At 41.4% G+C, this 14,124-nt stretch overlaps 1 protein-coding gene across 1 annotated transcript in view; it reads left to right on the plus strand.

Moving 5' to 3' along the window:
- BCL2 (BCL2 apoptosis regulator) overlaps window positions 1-14,124 on the plus strand; it is a 182,196-nt gene that overhangs the window by 1,010 nt on the left and 167,062 nt on the right. Inside the window, exon 2 of the mRNA XM_067698891.1 lies at window positions 6-855. Within this exon, the coding sequence (XP_067554992.1) occupies window positions 289-855 (567 nt within the window). The 5' untranslated portion in view covers window positions 6-288. The remainder of the gene's footprint in view (window positions 1-5; window positions 856-14,124) is intronic.

Genomic DNA, 14,124 nt, shown 5'->3' on the forward strand with positions numbered 1-14,124 from the left:
TTCAGCATCACGGAGGAAGTAGACTGATATTAACAATAATTAATAATGTGCCTCATGAAATAAAGATCCGAAAGGAATTTAAATAAAAATTTCCTGCATCTCATGCCAAGAGGGAAACACCAGAATCAAGTGTTCCGCATGACTGAAGACACCCCCTCATCCAAGAATGCAAAGCACATCCAATAAAATAGCTGGATTATAACTATTCTTCTCTCGTGCGGGGCCGTGGGGCGGGAAGCGGGGGCGAGAGGTGCTGTTGGTACCCGGCTGCTTTTCCGTGGGGGAAGGATGGCGCACGCTGGGAGAACAGGGTATGATAACCGGGAGATAGTGATGAAGTACATCCACTATAAGCTGTCGCAGAGGGGCTACGAGTGGGATGCCGGAGTCGCGGGCGCCACGTCCCCGGGGGCCGCCCCCGCGCCGGGCATCTTCTCCTCCCAGCCTGGGAGCACCCCAGCGCCATCCAGGACCTCCCCGCCGCCGCCCCAGACCGCTCCCGCCGCCCCCGCCGGGGGGCCTGCGCTCAGCCCCGTGCCACCTGTGGTCCACCTGACCCTGCGCCAGGCCGGTGATGATTTTTCTCGTCGCTACCGCCGCGACTTCGCCGAGATGTCCAGCCAGCTGCACCTGACGCCCTTCACCGCGAGGGGACGCTTTGCCACGGTGGTGGAGGAGCTCTTCAGGGATGGAGTGAACTGGGGGAGGATCGTGGCCTTCTTTGAGTTCGGTGGGGTCATGTGTGTGGAGAGCGTCAACCGGGAGATGTCCCCCCTGGTGGACAACATCGCCCTGTGGATGACTGAGTACCTGAACCGACACCTGCACACCTGGATCCAGGATAACGGAGGCTGGGTAGGTGCATGTCTGATTGAATGTGAGTCTGGGCTGGACCTCTCGGGTCTGTGATGCGGAGGTTGGAGTCTGGGTGGGCTACTGGGCCACTGGGCCAAGGGAGACCCATGAGCCAATGAAATAATATCAGGGTTGTGGCCTCCCTCCCTCTTTCCCTGTACAGAGGTCTCCCTGCCAACCCAACTGTGATCATTGCTTCCCGGCAAAATTGTTTCCCTTGCTTGCCAGACATTGAGGTTCAAAGATCCAGCCTTTGCTGTTCAGTAGGATCTTGGGGTAAATGGCATCCCTTCAGGGTTTCTCAAACTGGGGGTCCAAGGATCCCCCTCATCACGGTACCTGGCCTGAGTAGCCTGTTGAAATGGGACATTTCAGGGACAACTCATAAACTAGATGCCAGGCTGGGCCCTGGCAATCCGCATCAGAAATAAGCTCCCCTGGGGGTTTCTTCTTTGTACTAAAATTTGAGAACCATCCAGTTGGAAGAGCAGACTCCCCCAGGGGACCAAGGGCATGCCTTTTCTGACTCACTGGTAAGATCTACCCAAAGAGGAAAACCAGTGTAGCCCCTTTCCCTGGAACACCTGGATGTTTGTAAAGAGGTGAGCTGTGACAGAATTTGCGTTGGCTGCGTACCTTGTGTTCTATTTCTATAACTTGTGTGTGATTTTGAGGTTCACAGGAATTTTAGTATCTTCTACTTTTCACCACCTAGAATCCGCGTGATTTGGTGGTCCCCTCTGCTGGCAAAACTTGCATCTAGAGTATCTATATAAAGTGTAGAAGAATTGATTCGTAGCTGTGGATTCTCATGCTCTGGCTTTAGTTGAAGTGATTGATGCCTGTATTTTTGAAGAACATCTGTGAACTGTTTTTTTTCTGGTCCTGTTGTGCTAGATAGAGCCTCTATCATGTCGCCATAAAGTTCTTTTTGTGTGTGTGGTTCTTTGGGGGAGGGGTACAGATCCTAAGACTGAAGAAGTGTAATTGACATCTACACTTTATATCTGAAGTGATTAATTTGTGAAAAAGTGCAAGAGGAATTAATTCTTGTCTTTTAATCTGAAGAGCTGTCTTTGAAAAAGGATACAATTCGTGCTTCCTTTCACAGTCTCCAGGGAGAATTACTAATGTTATTATTTTATAGGACCTAACAGGAGCAAAAAGCTTAGAAGTCACTACAGGTGTATTCGATTTCAAGAAGCACGTTACATACTTTATTTACTACAGTTTACAAAGTGTGCTAATGGTAAGGGGCCAAAAAGAGAAAAGCCCAAGAAAAGTAGATGACTGACATGAACATCTGATCCCACTTGACCAAAGTTGACAAAATATTGATGCCACTGTTCAGTGTTTAAAAGTAAAACATCCCCGTTTAATCTCTAAAATTTAAATGCTTTTTGTGAATTGTTTGTTTTTCGAGATCTCATATTATCAGATCTTTAGTAATTCTTGAAGAATTCAGTGAAGTGTGTAAAGAATAGTTTTGTTAAATGTTTGGTTAAGTAGGTGGTTTTATTTTTAACCACCATAACCAAAGAGGTAGGGACTTCCAGACGCCCAAAGGATCATTTTAAGACCAAAGTAGAACTAATATAACAGTTTGACTATTACATATTTTTGTGAAAATAATTTAAAAAATTTTCTTTCTAGTTGAAAGAAATCCATGGTGGTAACTGTCATGTGTCAAGTAATTTAGTAAAAAGATGGGAAATGGAGACATATGTTTATGATAGAAATTAAGATATAATCTTGATCTTTATTGTCGAGTTGTGGTATATTAACATCTCATACAGTTGAATTTTCTTTTTAAGTGAAGGCTCACCTTTTCCTCCTTTCCAAATAGAGTTTTCTCAGTAGAGCCTATCTTTGTGGTCAACAGGTATCTGAGGTTGATAAATGTGGAGGCTACATTTTATGATGCCAAACCACAATGACGTACCGTAGAACATGATAAACTTTTTTTGGACAAAACCTCTTATAGTAAAAATAAATCATATAGAAGCACAAATAGCTGATGGTAAAATGTGTAGCTTTCAGGACAACCTATAGATGGATGACTAGGAAAGCAGAGGACTTTGGCAAAAAAAAAAAAAGTATATATCAGGAAATGCAATCATCAGTGTCCACTTTGGAATCATAAAAGTGGTAGTACTCGAGAGCCTGACGTACTTCTCCTTTCAAAGGTGCATCATGAACCTACATTTTTATTTTGAGCATTTGGCATACAGACAGATTTTCCTCCAAATTTGCACCAATCAGTGTTGCATCTCTAATAATATGTTGCGTCTTGCAGTGTAAAGGACTCAGTAAGGATGGTAAAATTTCAGAAGAGAGCTAGCACATTCTTTTAACGTTGGACAATGTTGTACTTGTACAGTTTACAGGGCTTGGTGGATCAGCTCATCTACTGAATCTATTCTTACGGGGGCTTTAGATTCTAAGTCACGTTTTTTTTCTTTGCTGCTGCTACTTCTGAGGCCGAGGAAACACAGTTTGCATTCCATGTTCCATAACTTGGAGAAAGCAGGGCCTTGGATGATAGGTGTCTGAGAGATGGTCCTAGAAGTCTACAAATTATATAAAGACTAAAGAAGAGTTGGCGGTGGAGTGGAGTATGGCTTTATTCCTAAGTCTGAATAAGGCTTCCAGAGGGAGGCAGGTCTAGATGTCTGAGACCCTGCCACTCCAAGTGTGGCTCAGGGACCAGCAGCCTGGGCGTCACCTGGGAGCTTCTTAGAGATGCAGAGTCTCAGGTCCCGCCCCAGAGCTTCTGAGTCAGAATCTGTGGTTCGCACGTCTACAGGTGTTTGTGTGCACGTGAGAGTTAGAGATGCTGGCTGCCCTCACCGACCATCGATTCTCGTGGACGCCTTTTAGGAAAAACGGCAATCTGGGATGGATGCTACAGTGTACCTTTCCAGTGGCCCCGTGGGTCCATAATATTACCTAGGATGCTGACTATTTCCCATGTGTCCGCTAGAGTGATCTGACCCTTGGAAGAAATAGACTGGAATGCAAGAGAGACAGGAGAGAAATTGTTATAAGCTCCATCCTCTCAAGAATGTTTTGCGTGGTAGCTATACAATTTGTGTTGGCATTACAGACCCCATGAAAGTAAGATAGCTTTTCTACTCCAGTTAAAGACAGGAAATTTAGCTCTTTTAATAGCTCCGTTTGGTATTGTTTGATCCCCTTGTAACACAGTTCAAATTCTGTAAATGAGTTTAGGGGCCCTGAGACCGCTTCATGACCAAGGGGCTCTTGCAAGCAGAGGGTTGAGATTGGGGGAAGTTGATGGTGAATGAACATTGATCGCGCCCTCTGAACTGAGAAATGTGACAACATTTCGCTTCATGTCTTAGGAGAGAGTGAGATGTTTGACAGCTGCAAGAATGACATGCCATAACGTGGATATTGGGTTCATTCTGTTGATGACATGGTAGTGCGACTTCTTTTGTGTGTTTGTCATTTGGTCTTTGTGGTTTAGGAAGACAGGAACTTACTTCTCCACATCCAGTAGAGGTTGGCTTCCTTTTTATTAGTTGGTCAGCAAGCAGTTTCTCTTTTCTGTACATAGTCCACATCCACCCAAACGTTTGATTAACTGGAAAGCAATACTCTTCTCAGGCCAGTGTACAAAATACATGAAAAAACATCAGTTTTCTAGTGGCTGAGTTTCAGCTGCTTATAGCTAATTTTGGCAACAAAATGATAGGATTAAAAATAGCCTGAAGATGATCCAGTCTTAAATAATATATTTAATGATGAACTTTCCTTGGGAAAGTGCATCTCCCTGCCTGCTAAGAATCACATGACCCCTTTCAGTAATTTATTTTGTAGAGAAAGATACATTATTGCTCCTAGAGTTTGCAGTTATGTGCTGTTGAGCGATTGCTTTTGGGGACTTTTGTAAAATTTTATAGTTCACTCAGTTCTCTTTTCTGTTTTAGGGCCTTTGTTGCTGTTTAATGTTGGTGGAAAACATGGCTTTCTTCTGTGCATCCTGTTACTTTTAGCTGTGCTTTCTAGTGAGAACTGATTGATCTCTTTAGCAATCCTTGATTGAACCGGTACATTTCAGAATTGCTAAATGTTATTAGGCTACACAGCACACCAGGTAACAGAAAGCCACAGATTTTTTTTTTTTTTTTAGCCAAACTCTTAAATAGTTTTTCTTTATCTCGACTCCCAGTCCTAGTCAGCTTTTTGGAGGATGATAAACCGACTCATAAAGCAGGTGTGCGGTGCTGTGTGTATTAATGGTGGTCTCTCCCACTCAGCACGTCCCCGCACCCATTTCTGAGGTCATCCATCGTGTCTTCGCCAAGACTTTAGCAAAGCAGTATTTCAGCAGAAGTGCATTTGTGCTGCAAAAACAACACTGTATTCGTAGTGTGCAAGTAAAAAGGTTTTTTTTTTTTCCCCACAGAGATATATCGTATTTGAGGTTCAATTCAAACAAAATCAGTGCTTGACGTTGAAACGTGGTTAACGATGAGAGTCAGCCAAGGACGGAGACAGTTATTCAACAAACATGACTGCAAGTCTTCTATGTGCCCGGCCCTGGGTTAGTTTGGGGGTCCAGGGAGGAAGGCTTTTCCCCTGCTCTGGATGCCCTCACAGACCAGGGCTGGAGATGTCGTTGTGAACTCAGTTGCCACACAGCCTGATAAAATGATTCTAAACTCTCAGATTTAGAGGGAAGAAGAAGAAACAAAACAAAACAAAACAAAACCCTAAGGATGTGTTATTTTGCATACACTTCAATCTTTGTCTGAAAAAGTTATTTCTAACCATATGGTTGTTCATGTGTGCATTAGGCCTGATTTAACTAGGAAGAGAAATATAGATGATTTAAAAAATACTGTGTTACACGGACGTACGCTTAAGAGAACTGAAAGGCAGGGGGAGTTCCCTTGGTAAATATTTACCCATTAGGTGCTCTTTCTACATATTATGAAGACTTAATAAACACTAGCCTGCAGTTTTTAAAGTATTTCATTAATATTTCTTTTTTGGTAAAAGACACCCGAGACTCTGATGAGGTTGATTAGAATAGATTAATTTGACGAACTATCTTTCTTAAATCATTCTGGCATGCAGACAAGTCCAAGTCGATTTGAACCAGAACAGGGGAGAGATTAAAACAAAACCTTTTGTTTTGGTTTGGTTTTAGGTTCTAGCACTGTTCTGTTTATTAAGAGGCTTCTCTTCCAAAACGCTACTTAGAGAAATTCCTAGTCCACTGAGACATTTGTGTTCCTGAAGAGCAGGTGTTTACCATCTAACATCTTTTATGCGTGGTCCTCTTTCTCTAAATGGAGGTTGTTAAACTTTTGAAGTTACGACAAAGCCATTTTCATTTCTAAAAGTATTTTCGTAGATTGCTGCGTGTTCTGATCTGTGCTCGATTTTGTAGTGCCAACACGATTTCTCTGCTCTTTATTTGCCAGACAAAAGATAAACCCAGCTGTCCTTCAGTGAGAATGATGACGGAATGATTGTTTCTCCAAAGCCGTGTGGGCTTTCTCGCCCGGGACCCTCCCCACTCCCGCCAACCTCCATCACTGACCCCTACCTGCCCATCACCCCACCACAGGGAGACCTTCAAGGGGTAGCTCCTTGTCACCTTGCAACATGTTAAGCGTGGGATTCACCTGAAGGAAAGAGCATTATGTCTAGATAACCAGCAAGAGGGGGCAGAAAAGGGGTCTGCCCAAGCTGGAATATTATAACCCTTACTCCAATCTTGCTAGAGGCAACCGGGCAAGGAAAAATTCTGTCATCAGATATGATGCTTTCCCTCCAGAGATCATAAATTCCAACGCTGTGCAGGGAAAACATAGAATCTGCTGGAAGAGTTTGTACTAGCTCTGATCTCTGCAATGTGAGAGTAGAGTGAGGGTTATACTCTAGCCTTAGATAAAGTTTGACTAACTAAACAACTAAAATAGCTTATACTAAAGATTACTTCCCCAAACGCCCTCTTAAACACGTTAGAAAGAGAATCTCCCTGACATGCTGGCATGGCCATTGGTAGCAGTTACAAAAGCACTAAGGGCTACTTGGCTGATTTTCTTAGGCGATGGACCAGATTCTACGAGCAATTTCACTGGCATCAGTATTTCCATTCTGCTCCTTGTTTTGCCTTCAGAATTTCAGGGATGGAGCCATATCCCATTTTTAGTTAATAATTGGCTAATCAGCTCTCTGGAGCTTCAGTGTAATGAGTCAGAAGCTTATGACTGCCCCCACTCTCCTTCCTACTCTGTCTCCTGAAACTAGCCCAAGGACCCACTGGGTCAAGTGAAGCTTAAATTTTCCAAGGGAGATTTTACCATTGAGACCAATACATCTTTCTTGTGACAGTTCCAATGACTGTATTTCTCTATTTTTTAACTGTCTTTCCTTAAGCTGGGAAAGAATATGGAGAGTTTATGACTTCTAATGCTTGGAGCACCAAACAAGGCATGAATGTTGCAGGTTGGCTTTTCTTGACTTTTTCTAACTCTTCTACACAAATACTAAGATTTCTTCTGCTTTACAGTACGATGAATGTCATACCTATGTATTACCTTTGAAATTCAATTGCAGCCGAATATTCTACTGAGATGCATTAGAATTTTCAAAGGGAATATGGGACAAAAACTTAGTCTTCTTAGTTCAGTGCCTTCTTACAATTAGCATAGGAATAAAATTAATTACAAATTATATCATCATCTTTACATATTGATATTTTATCTCTTTGGAAAAAAAGAAAGTCTATAAAGGATGCCAGTTGGCACCTGTAAGTCTAAAATTTCAGGACTATCTCCTAACTGTTTTCCTTTTTTTTTAACATCTTTATTGGAGTATAATTGCTTTACAATGGTGTGTTAGTTTCTGCTGTATAACAAAGTGAATCAGCTATACGTATACATATATCCCCATATCCCCTCCCTCTTGTGTCTCCCTCCCACCCTCCCTATCCCACCCCTCTAGGTGGTCACAAAGCACCGAGCTGACCTCCTTGTGCTATGCAGCTGCATTCTACTAGCTAGCTATTTTACATTTGGTAGTGTATATATGTCCATGCCACTCTCTCACTTTGTCCTAGCTTACCCTTCCCACTCCCTGTGTCCTCAAGTCCATTCTCTACGTCTGCGTCTTTATTCCTGTCCTGCCCCTAGGCTCCTCAGAACCTTTTTTTTTTTTTTTTTAGATTCCATATATATGCGTTAGCATACGGTATTTGTTTTTCTCTTTCTGACTTACTTCACTCTGTATGACAGACTCTAGGTCCATCCACCTCACTACAGATAACTCAATTTCATTTCATTTTACGGCTGAGTAATATTCCATTGTATATAGGTGCCACATCTTCTTTATCCATTCATCTGTCAGTGGACACTTAGGTTGCTTCCATGTCCCGGCTATTGTAAACAGAACTGCAATGAACATTGTGGTACATGACTCTTTTTGAATTATGGTTTTCTCAGGGTATATGCCCAGTAGTGGCATTGCGGGGTCCTATGGTAGTTCTATTTTTAGTTTTTTTTTTTTTTTTTTTTTGCGGTACGCAGGCCTCTCACCGCTGTGGCCTCTCCCGTTGCGGAGCACAGGCTCCGGACGCGCAGGCTCAGCGGCCATGGCTCACGGGCCCAGCCGCTCTGTGGCATGTAGGATCTTCCCAGACCGGGGAACGAGCCACACATCCCCTGCATCGGCAGGCGGACTCTCAACCACTGCGCCACCAGGGAAGCCCTATTTTTAGTTTTTTAAGGAACCTCCATACTGTTCTCCATAGGGGCTGTATCAAGTTACATTCCCACCAACAGTGCAAGAGGGTTCCCTTTTCTCCGCACCCTCTCCAGCATTTATTGTTTGTAGATATTTTGATGATGGCCATTCTGACTGGTGTGAGGTGATACCTTATTGTAGATTTGATTTGCATTTCTCTAATGATTAGTGATGTTGAGCATCTCTTCATGTGTTTGTTGGCAATCTGGATATCTTTGGAGAAATGTCTATTTAGGTCTTCTGCCCATTTTGGGATTGGGTTGTTTGCTTTTTGATATTCAGGTGCATGAGCTGCTTGTAAATGTTGGAGATTAATCCTTTGTCAGTTGCTTCATTTGCAAATATTTTCTCCCATTCTGAGGGTTGTCTTTTCATCTTATTTATGGTTTCCTTTGCTGTGCAAAAGGTTTTAAGTTTCATTAGGTCCTATTTGTTTATTTTTGTTTTTATTTCCATTTCTTCAGGAGGTGGGTCAAAAAGGATCTTGCTGTGATTTATGTCATAGAGTATTCTGCCTGTGTTTTGCTCTAAGAGTTTTGTAGTGTCTGGCCTTACATTTAGGTCTTTAATCCATTTTGAGTTTATTTTTGGGTGTGGTGTTAGGGAGTGTTCTAATTTCATTCTTTTACATGTAGCTGTCCAGTTTTCCCAGCACCACTTGTTGAAGAGGCTGTCTTTTCACTATTGTATATTCTTGCATCCCTTATCAAAGATAAGGTGACCATATGTGCGTGGGTTTATCTCTGGGCTTTCTATCCTGTTCCATTGATCTATATTTCTGTTTTTGTGCCAGTACCATACTGTTTTGATTACTGTAGCTTTTTAGTATAGTCTGAAGTCAAGGAGCCTGATTCCTCCAGCTCTGTTTTCCTTTCTCAAGCTTGCTTTGGCTATTCGGGGTCTTTTGTGTTTCCATACAAATTGTGACATTTTTTGTTCTAGTTCTGTGAAAAATGCCAGTGGTAGTTTGATAGGGATTGCATTGAATCTGTAGATTGCTTTGGGTAGTATAGTCATTTTCACAATATTGATTCTTCCAATCCAAGAACATGGTATATCTCTCCGTCTGTTTGTATCATCTTTAATTTCTTTCATCAGTGTCTTATAATTTTTTGCATTCAAGCCTTTTGTCTCCTTAGGTAGGTTTATTCCTGGATATTTTATTCTTTTTGTTGCAGTGGTAAATGGGAGTGTTCCCTTAATTTCTCTTTCAGATTTTTCATCATTAGTGTATAGGAATGCAAGAGATTTCTGTGCATTAATTTTGTCTCCTGCTACTTTACCACATTCATTGATTAGCTCTAGTGCTTTTCTGGTAGCATCGTTAGGATTCTCTACGTATAGTATCATGTCATCTGCAAACAGTGACAGCTTTACTTCTTTTCCAATTTGGATTCCTTTTATTTATTTTTCTTCTCTGATTGCTGTGGCTAAAACTTCCAAAACTATGTTGAATAATAACGGTGAGAGTGGACAGCCTTGTCTTGTTCCTGATCTTAGAGGGAATGGTATCAGTTTTTCACCATTGAGAACGATGTTGGCTGTGGATTTGTCATATATGGCCTTTACTATATTCAGGTAAGTTCCCTCTGTGCCTACTTTCTGGAGGGTTTCTATCGTAAATGGATGTTGAATTTTGTCAAAAGCTTTCTCTGCATCTCTTGAGATGATCATATGGTTTTTCTCCTTTAATTTGTTAATATGGTGTATCATGTTGATTGATTTTCATATATTGAAGAATCCTTGTATTCCTGGGATAAACCCCACTTGATCATGGTGTATGATCCTTTTAATATGCTGTTGGATTCTGTTTGCTAGTATTTTGTTGAGGATTTTTGCATCTATGTTCATCAGTGATATTGGCCTGTAGCTTTCTTTCTTTGTGACATCTTTGTCTGGTTTTGGTATCAGAGTGATGATGGCCTCATAGAATGAGTTTGAGAGTGTTCCTCTCTGTTCTATATTTTGAAAGAGTTTGAGAAGGATAGGTGTTAGCTCTTCTCTAAATGTTTGATAGAATTCTCCTGTGAAGCCATCTGGTCCTGGGCTTTTGTTTGTTGGAAGATTTTTAAACACAGTCTCAATTTCAGTGCTTGTTTATTCTGTTTATTCCTTGTTCAGCCTCAGAAGGATGTGCTTTTCTAAGAATTTGTCCATTACTTCCACGTTGTCCATTTTATTGGCATAGAGCTGCTTGTAGTAATCTTTCATGATCCTTTGTATTTCTGCAGTGTCAGTTGTTACTTCTCCTTTTTCATTTCTAATTCTGTTGATTTGAGTGTTCTCCCTTTTTTTCTTGATGAGTCTGGCTAATAGTTTATAAATTTTGTTTTTCTTCTCAAAGAACCATCTTTTAATTTTATTGATCTTTGCTATTGTTTCCTTCATTTCTTTTTCATTTATTTCTGATCTGATCTTTATGATTTCTTTCCTTCTGCTAACTTTGGGGCTTTTTTGTTCTTCTTTCTCTAATTGCTTTAGGTATAAGGTTAGGTTGTTTATTTGAGATGTTTCTTGTTTCTTGAGGTAGGATTGTATTACTATAAACTTCCCTCTGAGAACTGTTTTTGCTGCATCCCATAGGTTTTGGGTCATCGTGTTTTCATTGTCATTTGTTTCTGGGTATTTTTTTATTTTCTCTGATTTCTTCAGTGATCTCTTGGTTATTTAGTAGTGTATTGTTTAGCCTCCATGTGTTTGTTATTTTTACAGATTTTTTCCTGTAGTTGATACCTAGTCTCATAGCGTTGTGGTCCGAAAAGATACTTGATACGATTTCAATTTTCCCAAATTTACCAAGGCTTGATTTGTGACCCAAGATATGATCTATCCTGGAGAATGTTCCATGAGCAATTGAGAAGAAAGTGTATTCTGTTGTTTTTGGATGGAATGTCCTATAAATAGCAATTAAATCCATCTTGTTTAATGTATCATTTAATGCTTGTGTTTCCTTATCTATTTTCATTTTGGATGATCTGTCCATTGGTGAAAGTGGGGTGTTAAAGGCCCCTACTGTGATTGTGTTACTGTCGCTTTCCCCTTTTATGGCTGTTAGCATTTGCCTTATGTATTGAGGTGTTCCTATGTTGGGTGCATAAATATTTACAATTGTTATATCTTCTTCTTGGATTGATACCTTGATCATTATGTAGTGTCCTTCTTAGTCTCTTGTAATAGTCTTTATTTTTAACTCTATTTTGTCTGATACAAGAATTGCTACTCCAGCTTTCTTTTGATTTCCATTTGCATGCAATATCTTTTTCCATCCCTTCACTTTCAGTCTGTATGTGTCCCTAGGTCTGAAGTGGGTCTCTTGTAGACAGCACATATATGGGTCTTGTTTTTGTATCCATTCAGCCAGTCTGTGTCTTTTGGTTGGGACATTTAATCCATTTACATTTAAGGTAGTTATCGATATGTATATTCCTATTACCATTTTCTTAATTGTTTTGGGTTTGTTATTGTAGGTCTTTTCCTTCTCTTGTGTTTCCTGCCTAGAGAAGTTCCTTTAGCATTTGTTGTAAAGCTGGTTTGGTGGTGCTGAATTCCCTTAGCTTTTGCTTGTCTGTAAAGGTTTTAATTTCTCCGTTGAATCTGAATGAGATCCTTGCTGGGTAGAGTAATCTTGGTTGTAGGTTTTTCCCTTTCATCACTTTAAATATGTCCTGCCACTCCCTTCTGGCTTGCAGAGTTTCTGCTGAAAGATCAGCTGTTAACCTTATGGGGGTTCCCTTGTATTTTATTTGTTGTTTTTCCCTTGCTGCTTTTAATATTTTTTCTTTGTAGGTGATTTTTGATAGTTTGATTAATATGTGTTTTGGCATGTTTCTCCTTGGGTTTATACTGTATTGGACTCTCTGCGCTTCCTGGACTTGATATACTATTTCCTTTCCCATGTTAGGGAAGTTTTCAACTATAATCTCTTCAAATATTTTCTCACTCCCTTTCTTCTTCTCTTCCTCTTCTGGGACCCCTATAATTCGAATGTTGGTGCATTTAATGTTGTCCCAGAGGTCTCTGAGACTGTCCTCAATTCTTTTCATTCTCTTTTCTTTATTCTGCTCTGTGGTCGTTATTTCCAATATTTTATTTTCCAGGTCACTTATCCGTTCTTCTGCCTCAGTTATTCTGTTATTGATTCCTTCTAGAGAATTTTTCATTTCACTTACTGTGTTGTTCATCACTGTTTGTTTGCTCATTAGTTCTTCTTGGTCCTCGTTAAATGTTTCTTGTATTTTCTCCATTCTATTTCCAAGATTTTGGATCATCTTTACTATCATTACTCTGAATTCTTTTTCAGGTAGACTGCCTATTTCCTCTTCATTTGTTAGGTCTGGTGGGTTTTTACCTTGCTCCTTCATCTGCTGTGTGTTTCTCTGTCTTCTCATTTTGCTTAATTTACTGTGCTTGGGGTCTCCTTTTTTCAGGCTACAGGTTCGTAGTTCCTACTGTTTTTGGTGCCCAGTGGGTAAGGTTTGTTCAGTGGGTTGTGTCGGCTTCCTGGTGGAGGGGACTGGTGCCTGTGTTCTGGTGGATGAGGCTGGATCTTGTCTTTCTGGTGGGCAGGACCGCGTCCAGTGGTGTGTTTCGGGGTGTGTGTGATCTTATTATGATTTTAGGCAGCCTCTCTGCTAATGGGTGGGATTGTATTCCTGTCTTGCTAGTTGTTTGGCATAGGGTGTCTATTACTGTAGTTTGCTGGTCGTTGAGTGGAGCTGGGTCTCAGCATTGAGATGGAGATCTCTGGGAGAGCTTTTGCCATTTGATATTATGTGGAGCTGGGAGGTCTCCTGTAGACCAGTGTCCTGAACTTGGCTCTCCCACCTCAGAGGTACAGGCCTGACACCCCGCCGGAGCACCAAGACCCTGTCAGCCACACGGCCAGGTATGTGGGGAGTTTCTTGCCTTTGGGAAGTCTGACGTCTTCTGCCAGCATTTAGTAGGTGTTCTGTAGGAGTTGTTCCACGTGTAGATGTATTTCTGACGTATTTGTTGGGAGGAAGGTGATTGCCACGTCTTATTCCTCCGCCATCTTGAAAGTCTCTCCTAGCTATTTTCTTTATGAATTCCTGCTGGGATATGTGTCTATCTACCTCTCTCTCTCTCTCTCTCTCTCTCCCTCTCTCTTTTTCTCTCTCTCTTTTTCAAGCTGAAAACTTTTAGAGGTGGTTTGGAGCTATTTTCTAACAAAATTTTAAGTATAATGATGCACAGCCACTTACTAAATATTTAAGTGACAGTATAGGAAGAAAACGATGTGATAAGAATCTGCCTGCCAGTGCAGGGGCCCAGGTTCAAGCCCTGGTTCGGGAAGATCCCACATGCCACGGAGCAACTAAGCCCCTGTGCCACAACTACTGAGCCTGTGCTCTAGAGCCTATGAGTCACAACTACTGAGCCCGCGTGCCACAAGTACTGAAGCCTGTGTGCTTAGAGCCTGTGCTCCACAACGAGAAGCCACTGCAATGAGGAACCCGCGCACCGCAA

This window comes from Pseudorca crassidens, chromosome 12 (assembly GCF_039906515.1).
Source record: "Pseudorca crassidens isolate mPseCra1 chromosome 12, mPseCra1.hap1, whole genome shotgun sequence".
In the NCBI taxonomy this organism is placed as follows: Eukaryota; Metazoa; Chordata; class Mammalia; order Artiodactyla; family Delphinidae; genus Pseudorca; species Pseudorca crassidens.